Source organism: Tricharina praecox, assembly GCF_024521635.1.
Source record: "Tricharina praecox strain CBS 144465 chromosome Unknown BZA05scaffold_26, whole genome shotgun sequence".
Lineage (NCBI taxonomy): Eukaryota > Fungi > Ascomycota > Pezizomycetes > Pezizales > Pyronemataceae > Tricharina > Tricharina praecox.
Window position 1 is genome coordinate 453,124 of NW_026250428.1, and position 27,351 is coordinate 480,474.

A 27,351-nucleotide genomic window follows, 5' to 3' on the forward strand; every position below is an offset into this window, starting at 1 on the left:
TTTCTTTCCTTCCTTCGGCTGCGAGCGAGGGAGTGATGGAGCAATAATCAGCCCGTCCCGGAGAATCGAGGAGGATGCAGAATTCTAAAGAAAAGCAGCGTGATCCTGATCCTGGGGCATGGCATGCTATGGGAAGAGAAAAAAATCCATCGGCGGAGAATCTGCACTTCCACTTCCACTTCCACTTCACTTCCACAGTACAAATGTAACTACGTGCGGCCCTTTCGGCTTTCGCTGCACCACCCCTCGCTTCGCATGTTGTTGTTCGCGGCCAATTATGCATACCTTGCTAATATATTACACACGCCGTCGATGCCCATCTCGATGTGCAGCGAAGAGATACTCCTCCGAGCCTAAGCTTAACGGTGTTGAAGGGGATGGGGATTCTGGGCCTTGGACTCTGGAGACTGCTCTGTGGAGGTTTTCGACCGAAAGAAGAAGAAAAAGAAAAAAACAAGACCGAATATCTAATAGCCTTTGACGCACGATGCACTGAAGTAAACACTGTTATCGCTTCCGGTGTCACCGGTGGAAACCTCCGTCCCCGCACGGGCCCGCACGGGCCCGGCCCGGCCCTCGACCGCAGCTCCACCGCAGAAAGAAAAAAAGTCAAAACCTAGCTGCATCCACATGGGATTGTTCTCACAACTCGACTCGAGCTTCCTCCCTTGATTGGCCAGTAGGGTCGGAGAGTATGTTCACGCATGCGTCCACCGCTTTAACCTCAAGTTTAGGTTTCTTCTCCTTTGTCTTCGTCTATATGAACCACTACAACACTACAAGCACTGACACTGGTTGACTATCCAGGGTCCATCGTCTACAGGACAGCACAGCAAAAATCGCCGACGGCAACCTTCCCCTGCCTGCAGTGGCGAGCAAGACGGCGTGCGAGACTCGGGCCGGAAACTCACAGAGAGACGGTCCCGGTTTCGACGGCAGTGATGATCGATTCTCGAGCTGCGATTCCTCCCTGGATAGTTACTGGGGAGGATGGTTGGAGTGCCTAAGAGAACACCTCGAAGCTACAATGTTGGTCGGACTGGGCCTGGGACTGGAACTAGGACTCCATCCAAAAACCCAAAAACCTCTCACGACCAGTACCCCCCAGTACCTATCTGATACTCCATATCTCTCGGTTGGTAAACCCAAAGTCTTTCCCGCCCGTTAGGGCCCTCCGCAAACAGCCCAGCCCTCGCCAATAGATGCCCCAGGTGGTTCGCGATCGGGTCCCACAGTCCACTACAAAAGGTTGTTGGTCGGGCGGGCGGGCAAGACAAATGCTGCACATGTCTGGACTCCGGGCTACCTCTGTAAGTTTTTCTGCTGGCTCCCATCCCTGTCTATGGACCCCGAGTAGACTACACACCTCTTTCTTAGAGGTTATTGGTGATATCAAGCACGGTACGAAGGCACGTCTATGCCGCGGCGTCAGTGTTTTTCATGGATGGAATTGATAGTTATGCTTAAAAAAGGATACAAAAAGATACAAGCAGAAATAGTCAATCCCCCCGAACCCGCACAACTACCACCGCCATCGCCATCGCTATCTCATGGATTGGCTTTCACTTCCGCCCCCTCTTCGTAGTCGATGTTCTCCGAATCGCCGTCCTACTCGTCTTCACTCCCCTCTTCACTCTCCTTCTCATCGTCCTCGTCATCCGCAGGCTCGTCGCTCATATCCTCATCGTCCTCATCCTCGTCCTCATCCTCGCTCTCCTCCATATCAACCTCGTTCTCATCCTCATCCTTATCCTTGCGCTCCTGCATATCAACCTCGTCCTCATCCTTGTTGTCATCCTCGCTATCCTCCATGACCTCGTCAGCATCCTCATCCTCATCCTCGCTCTTCTCCGCCTCCGCGTCGGCCACCGCCTCATCATCAAGAATCTCCAACGACTCCGGCCACCACTGAATGAACTCATACCCAGGGGGGACCTCAAAGGTGACCTTAACGGTCTCGAACCCCTCCGACCACAGGCCGGCCTTATGCTCCTCAAACTTCTGAAACGCGGCGGCGACCCATCCCCATTTGTACTCATCCCTCTCCACCTCCGGCGTCATATTATACTCCAACCTCAAGCGTCGAATCTGACTTCTGTCGAGCACATACGTATGCAAGACCGTACCATTCGTTTCCTTGGGTGCCGCAGCGGCGTTAAAAAGCGCGTGCTGGTTCTGCCCGAACGCCAGCGCCGGCTCGCCCTTCGACCGCGTGGTCATCCGGTGTGTGGAGCGACGTAGCGCGGACTTGAGCCCGGCTGGTGTGAACCGCGCTCGCCGTGCCGCTGCTTGTTCGCGCCGACGTGTCTGCACCGCGAGCTTTGGCGCCAGGACGACTTGCTTTTTCGCAAGATCGGCTGCCTTTTGCGTGTGGACTATCCGCTTCAAGGATGAGAGGATGGAGTACTCGGCCAGTGAGGAGGAGGAGGATACTGGGGGCGGAGAGGCGGGCGCAGCGGGAGAGGCGGGAGAGGCGGGAGAGGCGGGAGAGGCGGGAGAGGCGGGAGAGGCGGGAGAGGCGGGAGAGGCGGGAGAGGCGGGAGAGGCTGGTGCAGCAGGAGAGGCGGGTGAGGATGGTGCAGCGGGAGAGGCGGGTGAGGATGGTGCAGCGGGAGAGGCACGAGAGGCTGGTGCAGCGGGAGAGGAGGAAGAGGCTGGTGCACGAGGAGAGTGCGACATCTGAGCGAGCGTCTTAGGAAGAAAAGGTGTTATCTTTGCGAGCGAATATGGGTGGATGGTTCGTGTGTTGATTCGATCGCGTGGGTGTGTGAATTGTGTCGAGGTATGGAGGTATAGAGGATATCTGAAGTGGTGATGAGAAGTGGGAAGGAGTGTTGTGATGAGGAAGTGGATGGGTAAGTGAATCTTCAAGGCTGAATAGCCAGCCAGCCAGTGAAGCGGTCCGGCGAGGCACAATAGAAAGTGAGAGACTGAATGTCGTCATGTGATCGGAGATCGAGTGATATTGCCTGATCTTAACGGCGCCGGTGATGGTGCACGACGACGAGCGGAATACTGAATACTCTATTACGAAGCAGCCCTTAATAGCTACTAAAGCTAGAAGTGAGATGCTGCTGCTGCTGCTACTGGGGAATCTTTGTATCGCCGGTTCTATTTGACTTCAAAGAGCCAGCTCAGCTCACTGCTGCTACCGGCTATGATACCTCTACCGTTCGGGGCCACCCAATCCGGCTAGTGTGGCTATGATCTGACTAGCCACTCCTCCCATCTTATCTGATCCCCATATCTATCCTGCATATTGCTCCTCTCATGGTGGTGGCAGACAACCGAAGAGAATTGTTGTAGTTACACCACGATGCTCGAGCTTCAAGTGGGTCCAAGATTGCCAAACGGCAGATTGAGAACCGATTAAAACGAGTTTGGTACATGTGCCCGTGCTCCGGACGTACAGATGCTGATAGAACCGTAGCTCGGTTCCTCTGGATGCAGACGATGGAGGGCTTCAGCCAATAACCGACTCAGGTCCCTTCAGCAGTTAGCTATGATGGGAAAGGACAGCAAAATACCGCAGGCCTCTAGGTCGCTCAGGAACACGGTTAGCAGAGGCTGCCGATCACCTACCTACCTGGTACTCTTGAAGACTACCGGTATGTATGTGCGGAGATTTATACACAAGATCCTGATATGATAATATGGTTCGGATCTCGCTACGTACGATGGGATGGTTGCGTCATAACACGTAAGTCCTGCTTACTTGTGATGGCGACCTCAGCGTCATTATGTAAGGTAGGCACGTGCTCCACTTTGGGACTCGGGAGCTGCAGGTCGGGCTACAAACAACTTCGACGACTCAATTCGTCTACCTACATGTCTGTCTGTGGCAACAGGACCGACTTCTACATGGCAACTGCTACAGGATTCACTCAACCCTCAATTACCCACTGCGCTGGTTGTACTGGTGCGGACACCACTCCGCCAATTCATCACCTCACTCCGCCAATCCATCGCCTCACTCAGTATCGGCACAAATGTACCCGCTACTCACAGATCAGCACTCAATGGCGTCGCGGGCCTCTGGCAACCATGACAGAGTCGGTATATATAACCCATTCCTGCATTCCGCACTCATCTCGATTTATCTCACAATCCCAGAACCACCAGAATACATCTCCAAGCATCTATCGCGATCCTCCCACTCCCGCTCCCGCTCCTGCTCGCGGCGGTGGAGCACACTCACCGCCGCCCGCTCGCCCGGCTCGGCCTTTTCCCACGCGTCTACCATAGCCACAGCCACATGCTCCGGCCATTCCCGGACGCGGTCGAGTCCACCCTCCACCCATCGACGACAAACCGCACCCGCCAACTTCGCGAGTCCGCCCCCCGAGTCCCGTCCTTCCCTGAGTCCGTCTCGCAGCAAGTCCGCCCCCGGTCCCGATCCCGCACCAGCTGCACCAAGCCCGAGCCCTCCCCCAAGCCCTCCCGCGTCCTCCAGTCTCGCTCGCACAATCGGTACCGTCCGCTCTCGCATCAAGATCTCCAACCTACGCAGGAGCAGGACTTCGACGGCGGCGGCGTCGACGGAGACAGAGAAGCAGGAGGAGGACGACCTAAAGCTTTCCAAGTACAAGAATGCGCCGGCGAAGGCGAAGCAGCTGTTGGGAGTTATTGAGGAGAAAAAGCAGGAAGAGGGGGCCGAGGATTGCAGTGACGTCTGGGACTTTAAATGTACCGGCCTAGACCATGACCCCATGGCGCCCGATGAGTATGTTGGCTTGGGGTATAGGAGGAGTCGGGAATGATTAATGCCAGTGTTGGGGGATTGGCTGCGGGTGATAGTTCGTACGGGCATGCAGCGTTTCAATCGATCGTTGGGGGTTGGGTATTGGGCTCGTGGTCTTGCTTTTATTGCTGTTTTGCGGGATACTGTGTTTTTGTATTCGGCTCGACGGGGGAGCGTGTGCGTATGGCGTATCCTATGCGATTGCCAGTAACCCGGGGAAAGTGGGGATTCGTGCTCTAGATAGGACAGTTACTCATCACTAGACTCTCCAATATTTAGCTGGTTGAAACAGTTCACATTCAGATGGTGTCGTTGCCAGTTCAGTAAGGAAAAGAAGGTGTCAAGTCGTAGTTGGTTCAGGAAAGTACGAGGGGCTGCTCCGGGGTAAACTGGGTGAAACGCCAGTGCAGCCAGTGCAGCCTGTGTAGCCTGTGCAGCCTGTGCAGCTATGGAAGTCCAATGAGAGAGCACCGGGGGGTGAGAGTGGGGATGCGTAGTAAAGAAGCGGCGGGAATGTATGAGAGAAGAGGATAGAAGTGAAGCACCCGTTAAGAACAGTAAATATTACATCATTTGGTCACGGAAAGAGCGAAAGTAAGGTACAGTAGTTTTAAATTTATTTTTTAGGCGTGCACTCTAATGCTAGCTATTGAAGTGCAACGGTTGAGTCTCTTGATTCTCTCTCGAGCTTCAACACGGTCAGTGTATCAAGTCAGAATCATCTTGCACTCCGAGGAGAGCCGTTCAGCCGTATATGGTTTGACGTGTCGTGCGACTCTATCGCGATGTGTTTGCCGGCCTTCTAGAAGGCCGGCACAGCAGTGTCCTTCATTATCCTATCCACCACCTGCTCGGTTGTCTCGGAGGCCTCAGCAGTCTCGTAAGAGGCCCTCTTGTTCGGATCCGACGTTTCTTGCGGAATTCTTCTTCTGCATCCACACCGTCCTCCACGGTGTGGCTGTTCGATTCATGGATCGTCGGGTTGTTGAGTCACACTCGTATGGCCGTCCGCCCGTCTCCCCGTCCCCATCCTGCAGAACGTCCGGATCTCATCGCCAACCGGTAAGTAAAGACTTACCGGTGGGCCTTCTGTCCATTAGAGTCTCCGGTAAGCTTGGAGTGACCGTCTTCCACCTTCTTGGGTTGGTCTGCCCCGCCGAGTCTTCGCTGACTTTCGCGTCACTCTCTTTAACCTTCTTGTGCTTGTTCCGTCGCTCCGAGTCTCGATCGATTTTCGCGTCACTCTCTTGAACCTTCTTGGGCTGCGCGTTCTGTTGATTAGAGTCTCCGGTAACTCTAGACGCTGCAGAATGACTCTTGACAGGTGTATCAGACTCCGCAGCAGCCGGGGCAGGCTTCTTCCCGTGCCTCCTCTCGCATGCTTCTTGAAATCGCTGAGCCTCATCGTCGTGTGGCTACACTTAGCGCAAGTGTATGTCGCCCGTTTCGTATGCACACGGACGTGGGGTGTGATCTGGTCCCGCTTGGCGCCGGTGTATCTGCATCCCTGCCAAGAGCATTGCAGACACAGGTTCCGGGTGACCTTCCGTCCGATATGGGCCTCGCAGATGTGGTTATAAAGATCATTCGGGCTGTTGAACGTCTCGGCGCAAGTCCCCCACTGACATCGTGAGGTAATGGGAGCCTGGTTCGTGGGGGCCGCGGCGGGTTGAGATGGCTGGGCGGATGCGGCGATCGACTGGGTGGCTGGCTGCTCCTTACAGTGCGGCTGCGGGCTTGCCTGCTCTTCGGCGTCCTCTTCCTTGATATGCGGCTTCTTATCCTTGATACGCGGCTTCTTATCGGCTTGCGACTGCAGTGCGGATTTCTTAGTAGTAGCCATGTCGGGGGTAAGGATTTGTTTGTTGCGGTGGGAAGCCTTTGGTGCGGACATCTTGGGAGTATCCTTGTTAGCGGCGAGTTTTTTCCTTGTGGCGTAACTGTTGCTGGTGACGTGATAACAATATCCCGGGCCAAATGGCCGCCTGGCGGTGCGAAATCTGAGGTTCGAAGAGTGGTCAGCGGAATATTCCATGGACAGAATTGGGGCACAGAGTGTACCTACGTTTCGCACCGCCACCGAAGCCGCTGCCAACAGGCAGCGGACTTCACCCCATGAGTTCTGTCCGGCGGCTGCAACGCCGCCGAGAGCAGATGACCCATGGGGCAGGGGGCTCATGCTCCCTGGGGACACGAAGTCCCCAACCGTCAACCATTGATGTCGACGGGTCACTACGCCTATGGATGTGTCAGATTATACACCGGGTGCTGCATGAGTGCGAACGGGAACGAACCTCCAGAGAGTGCGAAGTAGTCGACCACGCCGCGCAATTTGCACCCACTAATCGTGCAGACGGGCATCCCGTTTAGGCTCGAGATCCGTGCGGGTTGCCAGCAAGAATATCCGTTTAATGGGCACCACCACCACCGTTCCTTCCGGACGTCAGATGGGCAAAGACAAATTCGCCGACTGCCAAACCGGCAATCACTGCGAAGAACCAAGGGCTATACCGCCACCACCACCTCTGAAGCCGCTGCCGACAGGCAGCCGACTTCATCCCATGGGTTCTGCTCCGGCGGCTGTAACGCCGCCGAGAGCAGATGACCCATGGGGCAGGGAGCTCATCCTCCCTGGGAACATGAAGTCCCCAACCGCCAGCCATTGATGTTGACGGGTCCCTATGCTTTTGGATGTGTCAGAATATACACTGTGTGCTGCATGGGTGAGAACGGGAACGAACCTCCAGAGAGTGCGAAGTAGTCGACCACGCCGCGCAATCTGCACCCACTAATCGTGCAGACGAGGCAGTGCGAGCAGGGCCCTCCAGGGCCCACCTAATCGCACTTAACTTTGCCCCACGCTTCTTTCCCGTGCACATCAAGTGCACGACAACCACCGCAGGTATATTTGCGCTTGGTTTGTATTGAATGAAGAGGCTCAATGTCAGCACGAGCGCATATAGCCTCTCAGATGAGAGAGAGAGGATGACAGGCAGGGAAGGAAGTGATTACATACCGAAACAGAAATTGTTTGGCAGGCATGTGCTTAGTGAATTCCGGAACTCTGGTACGACTATGAGTCGTATGGAAGAAAGATTGTGGACGAATAAAGAAAAAGGAAGTAGCAAGGAAGGAGGAAGAGGGAAGAAGGAAGATGGAAGTAGCAAGGAAGGAGGAAGAGGGAAAAAGGAAGATATATGTAGGAAGGAAGGAGGAAGATGGAAGATGGAAGATGGATGTAGGAAGGAAGGAGGAAGATGGAAGAAGGAAGGGGGTAGTGATGATGGAGAGGGCAGTCGCTAGTGTGTGCGGAATTTTGAATGAAGTGAGGTTTGTTCGTGGACACGGTTCCGGAAGCCACCGTGGTGGGGATCTGTGACTAGGACCGCCGTTTTCTTTGAATGTTTACCACCCTGACGGTCCCAAAGCCTTGTCCGGTCCGTTCGACGCGACACACAAGCTCGAGGAGAGCGGTATGCTACCATGCAGTGCTAATCCGTCATACCCATAATCAGAGCAGTATGCTACCATGCGGTGCTAATCGTATATATGCTACTATGCAGTGCAAATCGGTCGTATCCGTAATCAGAGCAGTATGCTACTATGCAGTGCTAATCGGTCGTAACCATAATCCCACTACGCTGCGTCTAACACGGGCGTCTTCCATGCATATTACAAGCATGGCGTGGTAAGCCATTCGATATCCTACATAGAGTACCACCGCCACGGACAGAATCCAAATCAAAATAAATTCAAACCGACGCCTTACAGCACAAAAAAACACCCTGGCGAGCAAGGTTACCCCGGGGACTCTCATACAGTCGAACCCTGGTACTCCCCATCTGTCCATCTCTCCCATCCTTTCGCCCATACCGCTGTCATCCCACCCTCCGATCTCCTCCGCTCGCCTGCAACAAGACGCTGATCCCGTCGTTCTACATATCGTGCCCATCACTTTCGCTGCCGTATACGAGAGCCCCCCCCCCCCCCCCCCCCACGTGTCGGTGCTGATTCAGTCGACGGGCCCATATTTGAGCCACCGCACACTGTGCACGCAGGAAATCGTATGTCAACACAGCACAGCGTCAGTCGGTCTAAGAAAGGGGGTCGACACGGACATTCGTTTTCCCAGCGGGCGCTTGGTCTGCGGTTCTTCCGGCGGTAGTTGGATCTATTCCCCGCAACGCGTCGCGTTAGCCACTGCTGCACACGTACTGGCAGAATCCGTCATCCGGATTCCGGGCATGGCAGGATCGGATCGACAAGAGTGTGGCCTCGGGCGCGCCGCGCGCGCGAGTGGATCGATGGATAGCGGGGGGCTTACGGAATCGAAATCTATCGACTCGGTCTCGCCGACCATGCTCGAGCTGGACTCTGTGGTGTTGCTGTTCGTTGAGGACTGGGTTATCGCGGGCGACACGCAGTTGTCCGGGCAGCGCTGCGAGCACTGATGGCTTGACGATTGGGCGGACATCGATCGTGCTTTGGTGGCTTGCGCTTGGTGGCTTGCGCTTGGTGGCTTGGTGGGTGGGGCACCGAGTAGGTGCTCTAGGGGGGAGAGAGGGCGATGGGGGAACGGGAACAGGACGGAGCGTACGGACTGACTGCACCTCCTGTGGCTGGTCGGTATTAAATATGAGGGTGCAGCTGAAGAAAAGGGTTCGCAATGCACGTCGCTACCGACATGTGGATGTGCAGAGGGGGCGCCAATCCTCAGCGGGAAGAATGGTTAATTAAAGGCGGCCGTCATGCCTGCGCCGGCAGGGAGCTGGATAGATGGGCAGGTGAAGGGTGAGGGAACAGGAGGAGACCTTGGTGATGTGGCCAATATCTACATGCTGCATGCATGCACTCGGGGTAAATCCTCAACTTACTCTACATTCTTGCCTGTGATCACAACGATCAGAACGATCCTCCCGCTGACGACGATACCCTCGCCAGCGAACACTACCTCCCAGGCCTAGGGATGAAGTTTTAGGGCGACACACAGAGCCCGCGTCCACGATCCCCCTACGCCGGTAGACGAGCCTCGTTTACAACTCCTCACCATCACCAGCACCAGCCCCCTTTACCCAGGAAAGCCCAGCCCAAACTCGAAGGGTTTAGAGTATCTACGCTCATGTCTCTCCCACCAGCTCTTAACCACAACTAACTACAGATCCCTGCCTTTACCCCGGCTCCAGCTTGTAACCGGCCGACCGAATCCTTCGCTACTCTTCCCCACAGCGCGCTAATCCACTTGGCTCCTGTACCGTTATGGGATCGCCCCTACGCTGGCGCCACAGCTTTGCCGGGATGGATGGGAATTGCCCAGGAGAGCGAAGTTGCAATTCCGTACTCGTATCGACGGCGAACCGACTTAAGACACTGCGTCGGTGGCGTCGATTCGAATTTCGGTCTTGGATTGCAGAAGCCGGTCTTGACTCTTGTGCGGTCCCGAGAAACCGCCTTCGTCGGTAGGCGCCGGATGGGATGGGTGGGCGGGATGGATGGGTGGGTGGTCGCTGGTGACTGGGGGGTGTTGTTAGCCGTGCTGGGCCTTTGGATGATGTCGCTGGGAAACGGAATTCAGCGTGCACGAGTACCTACTCTACCTACACCGGTTTTCGGCTCGCTGGGCAGGCTGTCTTCAGCCGTGCTTGATGACTGATGTGGCTGCTGTGGCTGGGTATCGGAATCCAGCGTTCCCGTATCTCTCCACCGGTTTTTTTTTCGGCTCACCGAGTGGTTACATAACCAATACCTACAGAGCCCAGAGGCGGCCGTTACTCGTTCACATCAGCCGTTATTTATTCATGTCAGCCATTATTCGTTCATGTCGGCAGTTGCTGCAGAACGCGACAGGACAGGACCAGCCACCTGCCCATCTCGTATCATATGTACTCTATGTACGCGTTTTGGATGAGTGTACAATTTCGCCTGGCGAAATAACTTGTCGATGGATGCATAGTGCAGATTTCACGGGACGGGGACGGACGGGGACGAGCGACGGGGAATTTTGACGTTCGATAATGAGGGTCAATGCGCGGCGTTTTGGCTCTCAACTCAACTTAACTCAAGTCTACGATGCCCGGTCGGTTTCGCGTCGTGTGGAAACTAGAAAGATGCCTGATGCCAGTATTCATATACTCTGCAAAAAAAAGGCATGCCCCGTGTCCTGGTCACCGGGTTTGCATGGAGAACTGTCTGGCTTATGTAGTGATCTTACATATCTACCTGGACACCTACCAAAGAGCGGGGCGGTGAAGTCTGAACATGCCTGCGAGTTTCTCTTTGACTTTTCTTCCCTCTTGGCACGCATCCCCACCCCCCTCAAGACAACCGATTAGGACTCTGAGTCGACTACAATTCACGCGATTAGAGCATCTACATTTCCTGACCGTCCGCGATCAGGATGGTTCTTTTCTTTGTGACTTCTACATCCACAGCTGAGAAATCTGGCGTGGTTGGTAATTGGTGACTTCCGCGCGTGTTTTGGATTAGCGAATAGTCTCTTCTTCTCCTCACAAAGACGGCGCGATGGCGAGGCGATATGTACCAGCACCCCCTGCATGCGTTTCCAGCGGCCGGCTCCCTGTTGATTTGTCGAGCGAGAGCTGGCTGATAGGTACATACAAGCCACTGGAGACTAATGACCATCCACAGTGTGTCAGTTGTCAGACTACATGAGAGGGGGGGGGGGATCACCGTCGCAAGTAATTCCAATGTCAGTACGTAGGCGGAGTGCTCTAACTAGCGGCAACACATAACTACCAGTGCGACGGGATGGGACTCCGGACTCTGGACTCTGGAGAACGCTGGGCTGGGCTGAGATGGGATGGGATGGGATTGGATGGGACTCTAAAGTCTGGACTCTGGGGAAGAAGGCGGGGATGGACTCTGGAGAAGGCAGGGCTGGGACTCCAGACTCTGGCGTTGGACTCTGGGGGAGAAGAAGGCGGGGATAGCGCGGCGGGGATGGGCGCGGCGCCAGATGGTGGAGGGGGGGGGGGGGGGGGGGGGGGCGGTCGAGACCCGCTATCCTGGACGCTAGTTAGGACGCATAGTTTGTGCTCGATAAGCTGCTGCTGCTGCTGCCGCTGCCGGTCGGACACAGCCTTCCGACGTACGCATCGAATCATGGGATGCATTTATTTCACCATCGAACCATCGCGCATCGGTCGGCGAACTTCGTGTGCTGCTGCGACCGACGACGCAAACGGAACGGAACCGACGGAACGGAAACGGAAACGCGGCAGGGAACGGGGCAGTGCAGTGCATAAATGCAAAAATGCGGATGTTCCGGTCGGTCGTGTCGTCGCGTCGGTTCACACGGCTTGAAGCTTAAGGCGAAGATGTCTGATGGTGAGGGACCCTCGGCGGGTATGGACGACTGATGAACCGATTCAATTGCGTAAAAAAGCAACAAGAAAGAAAAGCAGGCCTGTAAACTTCAAGCCTGTAAACTTCAAGAGATAACAACTGTCTGCGGCGTTGATAAAAAATGGCTGATGTGCGACCGAATAGTACTATACGAACAGAAAAGCAGCAACAGAGAACATTTCAACGTTTAGCGACCGCATCGGGTCTACCCGCCATGACACTTGGTCCCACCATACCGCCGCTCATCCCTCCCCGCTCTCCGCAACACAGAGGCGCCTCTGCCTCCGAAGCCGACAGTATGTCTGAAGGTATTGACGCGGACGATACGAGACGGATTGACGCGGACGATACGAGACGGATTGACGCGGACGATACGAGACGGATTGACGCGGACGATACGAGACGGATCGCCGGAAGTGCGACGAGACGAGACGAGACAAGACTGTGGTGCTGTGCATTACCTAGAGTATTCAGCAGAGTCTCAGGCTCGGATCGGCGCTGTCAGTCATGTTCCGACGTCCGTGGCTGCAGCCTGCGGGACGATACGACATGGACGACATAGACAATGGACTTTGACAACCGGAACTCCGCTGGAGCCTAGAGCGACGTCGTGACATGACATGATATTTCTGCATTCTGTATTCTTGCATTCTTGGTGTTGCTCCAGCCTCCAGCGACTTCCCAGGGATGGATAAGGAATAACCACACAGCTTTCATTATTCTCCCACTCTCATCGGAGCCGTGCGCTTCCTTCCTTCCTTCCTTCCTTCGTACCGTCATCCTGCGACAAGATAAATATTACATGTAAATCCCAAATCCAGACACCCCTTCGTGAAGCAAACCCCCAGTCAAAATGCCCGTGATATCCGCGCAGCCATAATGATAACCGCGTCAAAAAGAAAAAAGCAACCCAAACGAACCGAACGAACCGAACCAAAGAACCAAACGAAATCCTCTTCTCCGTGCCCTCCTATTCTCCTAATGGGCAGCGATTCCGAGCTTCTTCTTCACGAACTTCTTGCTGTGTAGCACCCGTTCCGTTAACCCTTGGCTCTGGCCCTGGGGTGGTGGTAGGTGGTGGTAGATGGTGGTAGGTGGTGGAGGTGGTGGATGGAAAAGGGCAGAGGGAAACATACAGTTTATCCGCGAGGCCATGCTTCTCGGCAAAAGCCTTAGCTTTTTCGGCGTTCTCATTCTTCTTTTCCTGTGGGTGCGCATACATGCACGTCAGCGACGATCTCCATTTAGGGCAGAGGGAAGGGGCGAGAGGCAAGACGCGAGGGGAGGCGAGGGAGTGCGGAGAGAACAGCGGGGAACATGTCACATACGGCGGGGGTGGGCTGGACAGCCATGACCTCTTGCGGTTGAGACATGACGGGGTCGGTGGTGGTGGTTGTGGGAACGCGGCAGGCGGAGAAGAAGAGTAGGAGTCTTTCTCCAGCGACGGTGATGCTGATGCTGATGAGGGAAGGTGGAGAAGGAGGAAGAGGAGGGAGGAGGAGTAGCAGGGACGATCGAGGGTGTCGGGAAATGCGAGCTATACTATATACTACATCCCCCATCCCCATCCCACCCAGTGACCCAGCTCCTTTGTTTTATGGCACACCCACCCACTCACCCGTCCGTCGCGGGCAGGGGAGGAGAGGGCAGAAAGCGCAACCGTCCGTCCATCCATCCATCGTTGGTGGGTGTGTCTGCAGGCGGCCGAGCTACCCAACTACCCAACCCAACTGTTCGTTAGGATGATTTCGTATCCTCGGCTGCACACCTCCATGCTCCACTCCATGCTGCGCGGTACAGGGTCGGGTCGGACCCCAGCAGTTCATCATACCTAACCAAGGCTGAAGCGAAGTCCCCATAGTTGACTATCCCAGCCAAACAAAAATCCGCTACGCACCCAGCCCCCAGAGTCCCAGACCCAGAGGATGAGGATGACTTTGAGCTGCGCAGAGTCTGCATGGGCATATGATACTGAACGAACGAGCGAACCCGGACCCGGCTTTGGAGATGTGATCGCTCGATGGCGAGTCTGGTCGCGGCCCCCCTCCTTCCCCGGGCCCCCAGCCCACAATGCACATGACTCCTTGCTGCACTGTAACACTGTTTGTTCTTTTTTTGGAGCCCCTTTCATTCCACCAGCCTGCACTGCTGTGCAGCATGACGCGCGCCCGTCCGGCGTCCGCATGCCGGCCCCACAAACTTTCTCCTCCGCCTCCTCGTCGTCCGGCGCGTCGCTTCCATCACTGGTGTTTTTCGCTTGTTGGCCATTACTCCACTAGTAAAGCTTGGTGCAATGCAATGGTCGGCACCGTCTGTAGGATCACATGGAGAAGAGTAGATATCCCTTGATAGTACTCTACTTTCAGCAGTTTGTCGGTACCGTTGCGTTTCGTTGCGCGTGCAGTCGCCTGAAACGGCATTTGCGCAGATTCCACTGCCCAGAATGCAGGGTTCCCCGCCATGCCATGCCGACGCGTCGCGAGCATCCACCACCACCACCGCCACCCACCGCCACCAGCACGACCACCACGACCACCAGCACGACCACCACGACCACCAGCACGACCACCACGACCACCAGAACCAACCTCCTCCTCCGCCCCGCCCTTACCACAACCAGCCGAGAAAACGAAACCGCCGTGCCGAAGGATGTGACATCCGGCCGTCGGTGATACAAAAACTCCGGTTGACTCTTGAGTCTCGAGCACTCGCATCCGGGTGAAGTCCTTCGCACTGCTCTAGACTCAGAGTACTATATAGTAAACTCTAGTTAGTCGTCAAATCGAAATCGAAATTGATACGGACCCACCGTTGTTTCCCGGCTGAAATCCCCCCCTACTGTACTGCTATGTCGATACCTATACAGGTACTCTGCGGCCGATCCCATGCCATGGTAGAGTAGGTGCCCGGGCCCCAGAGAAAGCTGCTGTGTATGTACCTTTGAGAGACCCAAAAACGGGTGAGGGTGAGGGTGAGGGTGAGGAACAAAAATGGGATCAATTGGACTAAAGTTCTCGGTCGATGGTGATGGTGGCGATGATGGCGCTGATGATGAAAAGAAAACAAGACGAGCAAGGACGACAGAAATGCATAGTCTCAGCAAAAACAATGCAACGTTTGACGACCGCATCGGGTTTCCCATCAGAAACCCTTAGCGTCACCCCCAAGAGGGGCAAGACAGCTGGTCTCACCAGGTCCCGACAAAGTCTCGCTCCTCCATCAGTTGGTCCCACTCAGGTCCCGGCAGAGTCCCGCTCCTTCGGCGCTCACCGGTGACGCCAAGCCGGTTATCCGAGTTGAGAGTGGCAGTGAGAGTGGGAGTCAAATTGCAGGAGGAGGCCGTAGTGCCGCCGGTTAGCCGTAAGAGGTGGAGAAGAGGGGGTAGATTTCGATCTGGGAAACGCATGTATCTACTCTATGTATCCCACAGGGCAGGGAAGGTTCACGTCACGGTCCCGTTGCCATCGAAAGTAAATGTCCGTGCTCAATCCTTATTTCTGGCCGCGTCTTCCAGCCAGATACAATATCCAAATACTCTATGTAGGCTGCATTAGTTAGCGAGCAGATGTCTTCCGCAAGCTATGCTGTGTGCAATGTTTCGTGTTGATACCTGTTTAGGCACGTCATACACACTAGGCCATGCCAGGGCATGTCTACTATACGGTGTAGGCATGTATGTATGTAAGATATATACTGGCTGGCATACACATAGTCGCCAGTGTGTGAAGATCGCGGGCGCCCGGCGCCGGTGTACGGTGTGTATAAGGAGCGGCTGTCCGATGATCGATCACCCGTCACCGTGGGAGGCGGGACCACCTGTTCTACTTCTCTAGCGTCTGTTCTGTTCTGTTTGTTTGTCTCTCGAGGAGTTGGAGAGTCGGAGATGGCAGTATTACGGTCCTGCGGCTTGCCCAACCTCTGCCGCCCCCCGGTTTTTTCGAGTGTCGAGATCGAGCAGTCCATTGCCGTCGCCATCGTGCATAGAGTACCTAGATTATTGCTACGTACAGAAGTCCGCCTGGAATAGAACAATGAATACTACTTGTTGACTGGTCACAGTTGTGGCGAGTCTACGCACCAACGGCGCACGGGTGTCGCTCGCGTGCTCGTCACTGTTTTCGAGGCATGGGGGATGTGAGGGATGCGCTGGTAGAACTACTTCGAACTTAAAAGCGCGAGATCCGCCGCTGTGGTGGGTTGTGTGCAGACACAACCGCTGATGGTGTTTCAAAGGTCAGCATCCGAGTGACAGACTGTGATTTCGCTGACCCGGTATCGGGACTCGACTCGCTGGATAATCGTCCGAAACTGTCATGTACGTTAATCTGCTGCGTGATGGAAGTAAACTATGGATCTGCCGAGCAGACATCAAATATCTCACTGGTAGCAGAGAAGCGAAGAAACTTGGGCAGACGGTGGGGGCATTCTTGGGTATCCAACGACGGAACCCTATTCAATCATGGCAGAACCGAAGCGATCCTGTTTGGTACCCAACTATGGGAAGTTGGGAGCCATCCCATGATCCCTGTGAGAGACTGAAGATCCATTTCGATAAGGAAGCTATCTGTTGGCTGGGAGTCTGGCTGTATTCTCAACGCACCTCGAAGGAGCATCAGTCGAAACGCCTGCAGAAGGGAAGGGAAGGACGCAATGGCCACATGGACAGACCTGCTGACAGAGTGCATATACGTTCGCATATTTATTAGAACTATACTAAAACGGTTCGATTATCCAGTTAGAACTAGTCAAACTGAATAACTAGCAACAAGCGTATCACGTGACACATGAATGTCAACAGAAGAAGGAAGCGGAAGAAGAGTATGCGGTTCTGATGACACCGCTGCAATCGATAACGAGTCTCCGACTCCCGAAAGTTGGAGTCAGTAAGTGGAAGGGAGTACCAAGTTCTATGTAGAGAATCTTGGAGCCATCACTCGACTGAACTCGCAAAATTCAGAACTGAACTGACGAATGAAGCAGTTTTTCGAAGAGCAACATTCCAATTTCCGACAAACTGGATCTGGATACTGGTGGATGTGGTGACTTCCGCAGCCGCGGTTCACGGGCTCTGAGATTCTGGAAAACGTAAACTACCCTCGACTCTCCATCCCCCATTGTCAGGTTATTTGCAGTGCGAATGTTAATCGGTCGGTTACAACTGGCCGGTGCAAGTCTCTAACCCTAACCCTAATCCTGGAGGTGACCCCTCAGACGACGAACCCTCTGATGGTGATGAGCCTTCAACGAGAAGCCCATCGTCGTACCATCGACGGTGTACCCCTCCGTGCAGGAAGAACGACATCGAGAACGAGATACAATGCTTTGTGCATGGAATGGCTGAAGCCCTTACCGCGTTGAATCGAGGGGTTCAGAAACTTGCAGTGCCTCAAAGTTAACATAGATGATAAAAAGGACGAGTGAGCGTTGAAGACGGGAGACCTCAGACTTGGTGTCAAGATGCCAGAGGCTGGAGATACTCGTGTTTGCGTGTAGGCTGGAAGACAAATGTCAACCGCCGATGTCGTGCATTCTTTCATTACATGTTATCTAAGAAGTAGCTACACGGTGGAAAAAACAAGAAGAAAGAAGAAAAAAGCAGCCAGGCAGAAACTTGTGGCGGCGATTCTCTATAAACAATGTGTATCTCCCCTAGTACCTACTGCCGGCACAGTATAAACGCAACCCAAAACCGAAACACCGATCACGGGCAATATTTACCAATCAATAAGCAAAGAACCAATCAATACAGTAAAGAACCAATCAATACAGCGAAGAACGCCGATAAAACAACACGAGAATAAGAACAGTAGTAGTAGAAGTAGTAGAAGTAGTGGTAGTAGTAGAAGGGGTAGAAGGGGTAGAAGGAGTAGAAGCAGTAGAAGTAATAGAAGTAGTAGGAGTAGTAGGAGTAGTAGCAGTAGTAGCAGTAGTAGTAGTAGAAGAAGAAGTTTCATGACCGAAGGAGGAAACGCGTACAGCAGTTTGCGCGGAAAAGAAAAGAAATCCTGACCCGTCCCTCCACCGCATCAATCCTTCAAGTTTCGTCCCTGTTATACGGCATCCCTATCCACTCCTCGGGCGCCATTGCGTGATGATCGAGGCCGATGCACTTGAAGTCCCAGGTATCGTCGATTTCAGACTCATCCTCCGAGTCGAACTCCATGTCGAGCTCGGCGGCTGCCAGAAGGAACCGAGCCTTTTCAGACGCCCTCTCTTGCTTTGTGATCCTCGCCTGTGCGCCCTTTCGGGAACTCTCCGTCGGTGCTGACTGGGTCCTGCGCAGGACGGGGAGAGGTTGGCGGACGATACGGAGGCTGGAGGTTCGTTGAGGGGTGACGGTGGGCGGGTCGTCTCCAAACGGGGTCAATGGCCTGGAAGAGGGTGTGGCCGGGTCTTCTCGAAGCGGGGTCAATGGCCTGGAAGAGGGCGTGGCCGGGCCGTCTCCAAACGGGGTCAATGGCCGGGAAGAGGGTGTGGCCAGGTCGTCTCCGAACAGGGTAGATTGCCTGAAAGAGGAAGTGGTCTGGCGGAAGAGGGTTGTGATCGGGCGTGAGAAGGCCGTGGCCGGACGGGCGAGGGGTGTGACGGGGCGTGAAAAGATCGTATTTCGGCGGGAGATGGGGGAACTCGGGCAGGAGCGAGTGAAACTCAAGGACCACCTGGAGGTGCACCCTGGTTGTGGGATACTGTCAGCTTACTGCCGGGGAGCGAGCAGAAGAGGATAGATGGGGGTATATACCAGCGTCGACATCATGCTCCTTGTTCGCCATAATAATTTACTGCTGCTTTGGGTAACAGCGTGCTGGAAACTGGGTGTAGGCGGTGTGATGGAAAAGCTGAGGAGGGGTGGTAAAGCTGAGGAGGAGTGGAGGGGTTGATTGATTTGATGTCGATGTGCTCCTAGCCCAAGTCAATCGCTAGTTTACCGAGTGATGGTGCTCGGAGAAAGCAAGCAAGTAAAGAATGTACTGGCAGCGGGCACAACGAGCGGGTCCAGCCACGGCACAGCGACAGACACAACATGATACGGCACCACGCAGACCCACAGTTCTCCCAATGCCCTAGTTCGAGTGTGCGTTTCTCACGTGACTGGCCTGTCTCTGCGAACGCACATCAACAGGCGTCGCTCCGTCACTGGCCGTCTTCCTCAAGGTACGCCCCGATGGCTGGAGAAATTGCATCAGACGAGAAGGGGCAGGCAGGGGAACCTCTTTTCCTCCCAACCCACCCAAACTTTGCCCCTCCGGCCACAGACACACCAACCCCAACCCCGACCTCGGGCAGAGTAATAGACTGGCACGCGGTGAGAGCTAGAGCGGAGGAAAGGGTACGGGCTGGACGGCCGGAGATCCCGGTATGCGGGGGAAGAGATGAGGCGTTAGACTGGCTGGAGGAGTTGGTTGGAGGAGTTGGTTGGAGAAGGGAGCTTTGATGTGGGGTTTTGAAAAGACTGATGGACATGTCACGCGTGCTTTCCTTTTTCACTTTGTCATCTTATTTTTCTTCTTTCTTTCTGTCTCTCTATGTGCAGATGGGCTGGGCGGAGAGCAAAAGGAAACCCACATCGAGCTCGCGGCCTGCGGTCGGAGGCAGTGGGATGGAACCGGATTTTTGTACAGCCATGATCTGATAAGGTCGAATGCTATGATCATGAAACAAAAAAAGCCCCGATGGCTAGTAGAAACGCGAGGCTATTTTGCTGACATCTGATGTACTTACCAAACAATGTGTCCGGCGTAGACTTTAGTGCTTCAGTCTTCAGATAAAACATCATACGGTCTAGCTAGAGTACATGTACAGTTTTTTCTTGCATAGCGCTCACATGATCCCCAGTAATACTCGACGCAATTCATTGCACGATGAAACTTGGGGTAAAATATCACATGACGACCGGCGGGCAAGGCTATTCAAACGCTGCTGCGTGGCTCTCGATCGGCGCCCCATGGATCCGGAAAAGAAGATTGTGGTTAGTGAAGTAGAGCAGTAAATTTCGGTAGACATGGAGAAATCCTTCACCGAAATTTAAGATTTTCCGGGCTGAACTCAATTCCGCCGGAGCAGATCCGTCACAGCTTCTTTTGAGTTTGAGCACCCGAGCATTTTTTCCAGTCGATAATCGTACAAAATCCACGTGTTCATGTCATCGAAGAATTCTACGCCAACAACCGATCATGTATCCAACGACGGAGCAAGAGGATTCACCACACCTTCCCCAGTCCCCGTCATTGTCTGCCATTGAACCGGTATAAAAAATAGGCCTTTACAAACCGCAGGCACAATCTCACCAGCATCTATCTCTCGATGAGGGCTAACCTAAGCGTCATATAGTGCATAGTTGCAATCAGTTGAGAGGCCTTGGTTGCAGTAAACGCACGGTGGAAGGATGTGTATCTAGGGCCAACGTACAGAATTAACATGTAGATTCGTCGACACCTACTACATCTATGAGCGCCTCCCATCGGTGTACACCACCGTTTACCACTCAAAGATGGGAAAGGAGCGGTGGCCGGCCAGGAGATTGTCGTCCGTCGCATTATAGCGTCTCTGGTAATCACCCTCGTCGACTGATCAGGGGAGTGGAGAGCGATAAGCCTCCGCTAACTTCTCCAGCAAATGCGAACAATCTATATTCGCGCGAGCGAGATGCCAGCATCCCTTCGATTCCCGTCCAATGCGCCAATCGACAAACCAATGACAGAACCAATGACAGCACCAATGAAAACCCGCAAGGCTCCTCTCCCGTAGGAAGCTCACGGCAATCACTTCCCCAGAGCGGCACAAAGAGATCCACTCACCGCCGACTCCAGCAGCCCAACAGCGTCCGTACCCATCCCTTCCCCACGAGCGTACTCACAGCATCGAGCTCATACAGCCTAGCAGCTCTCAGCTGCGCCTGCAGTTCATCCTCGCGCTCAGGCATGCCAATCAAGCCACCCACATCCCTCAGTTCCAGCTCCTTCTCCTCCACCGCATCCTCTCCCGCCTCCTCCACCAAAACCTCCCCCGGCGCACGCCTCATCTCTGCGTCCCTCCAGCTCCGCCAGAACTCCGACAGCACCCTCACGACATCTCGATCCCGCAGGTACACGAGGACATACTCGGGATCTCTCTCGAGTGCGCGGAGCCTTTGCGTCACATCCTTTCGTCCCAGCAGGTGAATCGCCGAGGTATTGAAGCGGAGGATATTCGTGAGCGTGGTCTCGTCCAGAATCGCGGAGAGAAAGGCGGGGTTGCGGAGGATGTGGCCACCGCCGCGAGAGCTGCGGGAGGATTCACGACTGCCGCGGTGGCAGGCGCTCGGTGAGACGGGCGGGATGAGGAGGCCGGTCTGTAGAGCGGCCCGTTAGTTAGCGGTGAAGGTACGTGGAGGGGGTACTTGCCGCTCCGGAGAAGAAGGCGGATCTCTCGGAGAGAGTCAGGTCCGCTGGGATGGCGGATGCGACGGGCATTCTTGTTTTCCGTGGTATTGCGGGTGGGGAGTAATAGGGCTATCGAGGAACGGGTGCATCGGGCGCTCGGGTTGCTTCGGCTTTCCACGGTGATGCCGAACCTCAGTACCATCGCCTGGCCGTACGGGTAGAAATGTCGAACACTGTGCGCAGTGTGTAAGTTGTCGGGGAAACCCCTGCCACCACCAGGAACGTCATTCGTTCCCGACACGACTAGTGGTGGGGCGCCAGGACGCCCATGTGGCCTATGCCAGGGTCTCGCGTAATCGGCCATCACAACGCGTCGCGGCCGCCGGGTCTTCCCTCCCCGTCATCGGTCCAACCCACCATCGCCAACCATCGCAGTCCATCGCAACATCGAAGAACGTCAGTCTTCTAGCCCTAGTCCCTAATCGATTGCTATTCATCGCAGCCCGTCACAGTCCATCATCACGCCGGAGAACGTTGATTTTCCCGCCCCAGTTCCTATCCGTGGCTCAGATGTTGAAAGTACAGTCAACATGCTGTGGCCTCGCTATTACCGTACGATAGCAATCCGGGCTCGGAGCATGGACTTCTTTCCGTCGTTGCAGGGAACTACGAGGACGCCAACCAAGATGAAGCATACCCTGCTACACAAACAATCCATACAGCGTCGGAACTTTCTGCTCGCGGTTAAAGCTAACAGTGCCTTTTTCGGTCACGAGGCAACCACCGAATACGGTTCGATTTTCGCGAATACGACCGTTTCCCGCATGGCGTCTACATCCGGGATGTTATCTCAGTTATCAACGCGTCATCCGGTGTCTCGACTCCCTCGAGCCCCCGGACGCTGACAGAACGGTGTCGATCGGCGAAATTAGCCTCGTGGTGATTTTTAACACATCTTCACCGGCGCAACATACATCCTCACTGGCGCGACATACACCGAAGGCCTCGCACCCGAAGTTATGCACATTGTCCCATTCGCTATGTGTACTACGAACGAGCCAAAAACGAACCCTTCGGGAGTGCAGTCAAACTCCTATTCCCGCCGAGCAGTTCGGGCAGTTCGAAACAGTGTGGGACCGCTATGGAGGTAGCAATGCCAACTGCCGGTACAATCTAGCCGTGCTCGACGCGGAGCTACATCGGATGCTCAATGCTCAATGGTGGAAACGTTTCACTGAAGCCTGTTAGTCTTGACTCTTGGAGGACCATCCGAGGCTCGGGTCCACTCAAACAAAGTGGGATGACGAAGAATGGAATGAGCTAAATTTCCATTGCTTTGTGCCTCATGTTTATCGTTTTTTTCTTGCGAAGTGGGCCGGTTTTTGTATTGGGTGGATCGATGCGTGATAGTGGATGCGGAATTATACAAGTATGTACAGTAATGAAATCATATTGCACGGGACTTTCACATCGTCCGGGCCGAGCTTTCCTTCACGCCCAACGGGTAGGTCCCATGTGGTCAGTCTAGTTCCGGCGATGATTCGGCACTTTGCCAACCCTGAGTGCTTCCAATGGGCCATCCGATCCGTACCCATTCCAGAGCACGCACGTACGAACCTGACGATACATGAAGGCATTTCCACTTTCATTTCCACTTCGGCTATAGTGTACTGTGTATCTTGGACGATTGCAAGTGCAAAGACTAAGTAGAGACGATCGTAACGAGGAACCTATGAGAACTGCCAGCTTCACTACAGCACTACCGGCTTCGCCGCTTCACAAGCCATCACTCGTAGCGCGTTTCATTCGGTATTCATGACGATGCCAGTTGCTTAGGAGTGGCCGTCCCTCCATAGGCTCCGGTCGCCGCCCGCACACCCCTCGTCATGGGGAATCTCATAGCTATCTTGCGCACGCGGCGGATCGGCGACGGACGCGAAAAAGTGGCCGCTCGGTCGATCCATGCTGCATACGTTATCACACTACCGCATCCCCCGCTACATACCACGTGCGAGTGCCGAAAGTAAGGAACATCCCGGCCCGCTTCGGCAGATTGCGAAACGTGGCGCCAGATGCGCACGCGAGCGTTCTGCCTGTCTGCCTACCTGCCGGCCGGCCGATTGCTGGGAAGTCAAGTACTTATCTCTCACATATCCCTTGGTGGCTATGGTGGATTTCGGTTGCGGTTGGCAGCTTCACGGAATCACGGGATGTCACTCCTCTGGAAGTTGAAACGGAATGTTGATATTAGCTTTCCGTCGAATGACCGGGTACTCTTGTGAAGATAGGAGAAGGGACGCTCTACCTAGGTAACAGACATATATCACACCGCCCTCTTCACCTTCACCTCCATACCGGCACCGGTATTCGGTCCTGTTTCCCTAGAGTCTGGAACTACTGTCGGCTTCGGCGGCGTGGTACTTATCGCAATAACTACCATATTCGTGTTTATCCGATACCGTCGGAATCGGTCCGTGGAAATTTTCAACGTGCTCTGCTCGACATCTTCAGATCCTCCCTTTCCTTCCCTTGGACCCTTCCCTTCTAGTTTCGAGGTTGTTTCAGCATATCTGCGTAAGCTGCCGCATTTCCGTGAATACGTGATACCTATCCTGGAAGCTGGAGTACGGTAGAGCTCTTCCTCTTGCTCGCTCGTAGCATTCGAAATCATTGCTTCCTGCCTGCTGCCTGCTTCCGCTGGATACCGGCATATATTTGTCACTCACACTCTCACTCTCACTCTCGCTGACCACGCCCGACCGACCGCCCGAGATGCCCGTCCCATGTCCGTCCGTCCCATGTCCGTCCGTCCCATAATCCATTCTGCTGTGAAATATCCGACCGACAAACCATTCCGTAGACTCATAAGTACCCATGGATTATGAAGTGCATGTGATCTATAGCATCTATCGCATCCATAGCAACTATAGTATCTATACTATCTATAGTATCTACAGGGCCGGGCCCCGGCCGGAGACTTGGAGACTCGGAGGTCCACCCTCGCTCTCGCTTCGAAGTTCGCAAACGTGCTCAGAAACCACCTCACTTCACCTCACACCTCGGGCCGCCCCAGCGCCCCGCGCGCCATCCTCGTGCTGGTGCCGGTGTCCGCCGCAGCCTGCGGTCCCAAAGCGGCGGCGGGACGAGCGGAGTAGAGACTGTGAGTCTAACTACTGAGAGGAGCGGAGGCAGAGGGCGCTTGGCGTCATCGGCTCCCGCCGAAGACGCGAAACCTTGTCGGGAGTCGGGAGCCGGGACCTGCAGTGGGTGGGACCAACTGTTGGTAGGGGGAGTGAGACCTTGTCGGAACCTGGCGAGAGTTGAGACCAAGTGTTCCTGAGGGAAGCCGATGCTGTCGTTCTCGTTCAACGTTCAACGTTTAAATATTTCTTCTGTCACTACTTCGCAGTTTCTGTTCGTCCGGCTCTTCTGGGTTTCTTTTCGTCATCGTCATCGTCAGCATCGTCAGTATCATAGAACTCTCTTCGAATTCATCACGTTTTTGTTCCTAGCCCGGGTTTGGGTCTCTCGGTCTCTTCTAGATACTCTCCAGGGTCGCTGGAAGACTCAGGGCCTCGGAGGTCCACCCTCTCTCTCACGTCACATTGTCACAAACGTGCTCAGAAACCACCTCACCTCACCTCACACGTGCGGCCGCCCCGCCCTCGCGCCCCCGCCCCCACATTCTCGTGTCCGGCGCAGTGACAGTTCGAGCGGAGGCCGAGACGGCGCGGGGCGGCACGGCACACAGTGCACACCCTGGGTTCTGGACGGGAAGCTACGCAATCGGCCGGCCGCCGCCGCCGCCGCCGGTTGATGTGAGGATTTAAGTATCACACGCAACTAGGTATAGTAACTACCGATTCTGCCGATACCGATGTTATATTTTCCGTTTGAATGTAATATGTATTCTGCAGATGGAGACGGCATGCCCCATGACCTCACCGCCGCCCGAGACCCCCCACTAACTACGAATAATTGGCGATGGGCGATGGGCGAAATGCCCCTGGGAACCTCGGGACGAGATCAGATATGTACCTACATAATAACCTGGTCGGTCTCGTGGGATCATGGGATGGATGGATGGATGGGATGGGATGGGATGGATGGGAGTAACTATACTATATTCCTTGCTTCCGCTGAGCCTGAGCGTCTGTGCCTCCTCCTCCTCGTTCTCCTCCTCCGGTCACTCCTTTCCCGTTGATAGATAGAGGTGCAGATGCGGTGCAGGTACGGTCCCTAAAATTCATATATACAAATCACCATCCACCCACACAGGCCACCACCACCACCACTTTCACCACCACCACCACTGCCTTGACCATCACAACCCCACCACCGTCCACGTGGACAAAAAATCGATCGATATCACGCAACGCCGCATCCCCCGTAAACAAACAAAAACAAAAACAAAAACAATCAGAGAGGACAAAAAAGAAAAACGCACAGACATAGACCCGCTATATCATGAGCGATGCATTCCCAAACCCCAAACCCCGATCCTGCGCCCCGCTGGAGAGTACCCCGGTAGATTCCATCACAACCCAGGGCCGAACCGGCCAGCCCTGCCCCCCCACCACCCCATATATATAATATACACCCGCCTCTGCTCTGCCTCACCTATAGCAGCCGCCGCTACCCCCACCCACCCCCGCCCCCGTGGACGGTCCACTTATTCGAGAAAAAGCGCACCAGTCGGCCTCGGTCCATGGATGTGTGACGAACGAATCGAAAGCGTCTTTCATCTCTTCATCTCCTCCTCGTTCTATCCCCCCTCGCTCTGCTCTCCCCGCCGCCGCCGCCGCGCGTAAACCGTGATGCCTACCCGTCGTCGTCGCGCGTGTGCGGCTGACATCACTGGTTGTGGAGGATGCGGAGGAGGAGGAGGAGGACGGCCTCCTCACTGGTTCCGCACCCGGAATGTGTTTAGGCCTTCGGTGGGCATGCCCCGCTTCCGTCGGAGCTCCTCCCAGTCTTTCGAGCCGGCATCGCCGCGCTCGCCCTGCGGCTGTCGGTCCTTCTTTGGCGGTTGTTCTGTGAGAGCGAACGTTACTATGACATATGGTGGAGAGGGATGGAGGGAATGGAGGGAATAGGGGAGGACTTACTCGGCGTGGACGCTGTCGGTGTGGGCTCTTCGGGGTTGAGAATCTTCCTGATATCCATGGCTTCGTCTTTGTTCGTCGATGTGAGCGTCGCAGCTGAGATGTGAGGGTGCGGGTGCGGGTGCGGGCTGGATGTATTGATGGCGGGCGCAGTAGTTGTAGAAGTTGTAGTTGTAGTCGTAGTAGTCGTAGCAGTGTCGCATATGGAAGTGAGGTGGGGTGTGGGGGGATAGTACCGAGAGAGAGAGAGAGACTCGAAATGTGTGAAAAGAGAATATTGATCTCAACTTCAGCGGGACCGTCCGTCGTCTTTAAACCAAAACGCCGTTCCCGCCAAAAAAAGCCGTTGCACGTATCTAACGTATCTAACGTAACGTTACGTCGCGGCCAGAAGCAAGCAAGGAACATCCTCCCTCCCTTGCACATGTGGTTCCCATCTTCCCATCTCTTCCTCGCCCTCGCCCGGTCCCGTATCGCATCGCACCACCCCACCACGCTACTACACCCTTTTCATTGACACCTGGCACGTTTCAATTATTCCGAGAGAGAGAGAGAACCCCACGTTTCTCTCCCCCTCCCCACCCCCCTCCCTCCGTCCTCTTCACTTCCCTCCACCTTCATATTTCGTCCACGAGGTCGCGAGCAAAGTTTCTGGTTTCTGGTGTGTGCTGCTGCAGCGGCTTCGGTTGTATCTAGGGTTTGTGAATTTCGGGAAGTGGAGGTGCATATTACTTAGCACTTGACAAGCCTTCCGGTTGCAGAGGTCAGGTCCAGAGGGAGAGGA

The 27,351-nt window shown here is 54.8% G+C and overlaps 8 protein-coding genes across 8 annotated transcripts; 2 read left to right on the forward strand and 6 right to left on the reverse strand.

Moving 5' to 3' along the window:
* Positions 1-1,505: 1,505 nt before the first annotated feature.
* On the reverse strand, positions 1,506-2,679 carry BZA05DRAFT_459057 (uncharacterized protein; the record flags this gene model as incomplete). The annotated part of the gene is made up of 1 exon (XM_051487623.1): positions 1,506-2,679. The coding sequence occupies one exon, from the start codon at positions 2,677-2,679 to the stop codon at positions 1,609-1,611; it is 1,071 nt and encodes a 356-aa protein (XP_051336503.1). The 3' UTR covers positions 1,506-1,608.
* Positions 2,680-3,860: 1,181 nt separating this feature from the next.
* On the forward strand, positions 3,861-5,238 carry BZA05DRAFT_476483 (uncharacterized protein). The gene is made up of 2 exons (XM_051488252.1): positions 3,861-4,056; positions 4,114-5,238. The coding sequence occupies exons 1-2, from the start codon at positions 3,990-3,992 to the stop codon at positions 4,758-4,760; spliced, it is 714 nt and encodes a 237-aa protein (XP_051336504.1). The 5' UTR covers positions 3,861-3,989; the 3' UTR covers positions 4,761-5,238.
* An 875-nt stretch (positions 5,239-6,113) lies between these two features.
* BZA05DRAFT_315558 (uncharacterized protein) lies at positions 6,114-6,368 on the reverse strand (the record flags this gene model as incomplete). Its single annotated transcript, XM_051480369.1, has 1 exon — positions 6,114-6,368. A coding segment is annotated over one exon (255 nt), but the record flags the coding sequence as incomplete, so codon positions are not given.
* Positions 6,369-12,805: 6,437 nt separating this feature from the next.
* On the forward strand, positions 12,806-13,653 carry BZA05DRAFT_408030 (uncharacterized protein). Its single transcript, XM_051484676.1, has one exon. The coding sequence runs from the start codon at positions 13,188-13,190 to the stop codon at positions 13,455-13,457; it is 270 nt and encodes an 89-aa protein (XP_051336506.1). The 5' UTR covers positions 12,806-13,187; the 3' UTR covers positions 13,458-13,653.
* Positions 13,654-14,608: 955 nt separating this feature from the next.
* Positions 14,609-15,545, reverse strand: BZA05DRAFT_408035 (uncharacterized protein). The gene has a single exon (XM_051484677.1). The coding sequence runs from the start codon at positions 15,243-15,245 to the stop codon at positions 14,874-14,876; it is 372 nt and encodes a 123-aa protein (XP_051336507.1). The 5' UTR covers positions 15,246-15,545; the 3' UTR covers positions 14,609-14,873.
* A 2,592-nt stretch (positions 15,546-18,137) lies between these two features.
* Positions 18,138-18,873, reverse strand: BZA05DRAFT_447882 (uncharacterized protein; the record flags this gene model as incomplete). Its single annotated transcript, XM_051487201.1, has 2 exons — positions 18,138-18,775; positions 18,843-18,873. The coding sequence occupies 2 exons, from the start codon at positions 18,871-18,873 to the stop codon at positions 18,138-18,140; spliced, it is 669 nt and encodes a 222-aa protein (XP_051336508.1).
* Positions 18,874-20,394: 1,521 nt separating this feature from the next.
* Positions 20,395-21,826, reverse strand: BZA05DRAFT_421377 (uncharacterized protein; the record flags this gene model as incomplete). The annotated part of the gene is made up of 4 exons (XM_051485706.1): positions 20,395-20,416; positions 20,478-20,494; positions 20,958-21,431; positions 21,467-21,826. 4 exons carry the CDS (start codon positions 21,824-21,826, stop codon positions 20,395-20,397), a joined length of 873 nt encoding a protein of 290 aa, XP_051336509.1.
* A 3,865-nt stretch (positions 21,827-25,691) lies between these two features.
* Positions 25,692-27,128, reverse strand: BZA05DRAFT_408040 (uncharacterized protein; the record flags this gene model as incomplete). Its single annotated transcript, XM_051484678.1, has 1 exon — positions 25,692-27,128. A coding segment is annotated over exon 1 (911 nt), but the record flags the coding sequence as incomplete, so codon positions are not given.
* Positions 27,129-27,351: the final 223 nt, after the last annotated feature.

Bases quoted from the DNA above. Each gene is read 5' to 3' on its own strand.
- BZA05DRAFT_476483 (XM_051488252.1), top strand. From the start codon at position 3,990: ATGTACCCGCTACTCACAGATCAGCACTCAATGGCGTCGCGGGCCTCT. The intron at 4,057-4,113 runs GTATATATAACC...TCACAATCCCAG, and splicing joins TGGCAACCATGACAGAGTCG to AACCACCAGAATACATCTCC.
- BZA05DRAFT_408030 (XM_051484676.1), top strand. From the start codon at position 13,188: ATGGTGGTAGGTGGTGGAGGTGGTGGATGGAAAAGGGCAGAGGGAAAC.
- BZA05DRAFT_408035 (XM_051484677.1), bottom strand. From the start codon at position 15,245: ATGGGAAACCCGATGCGGTCGTCAAACGTTGCATTGTTTTTGCTGAGA.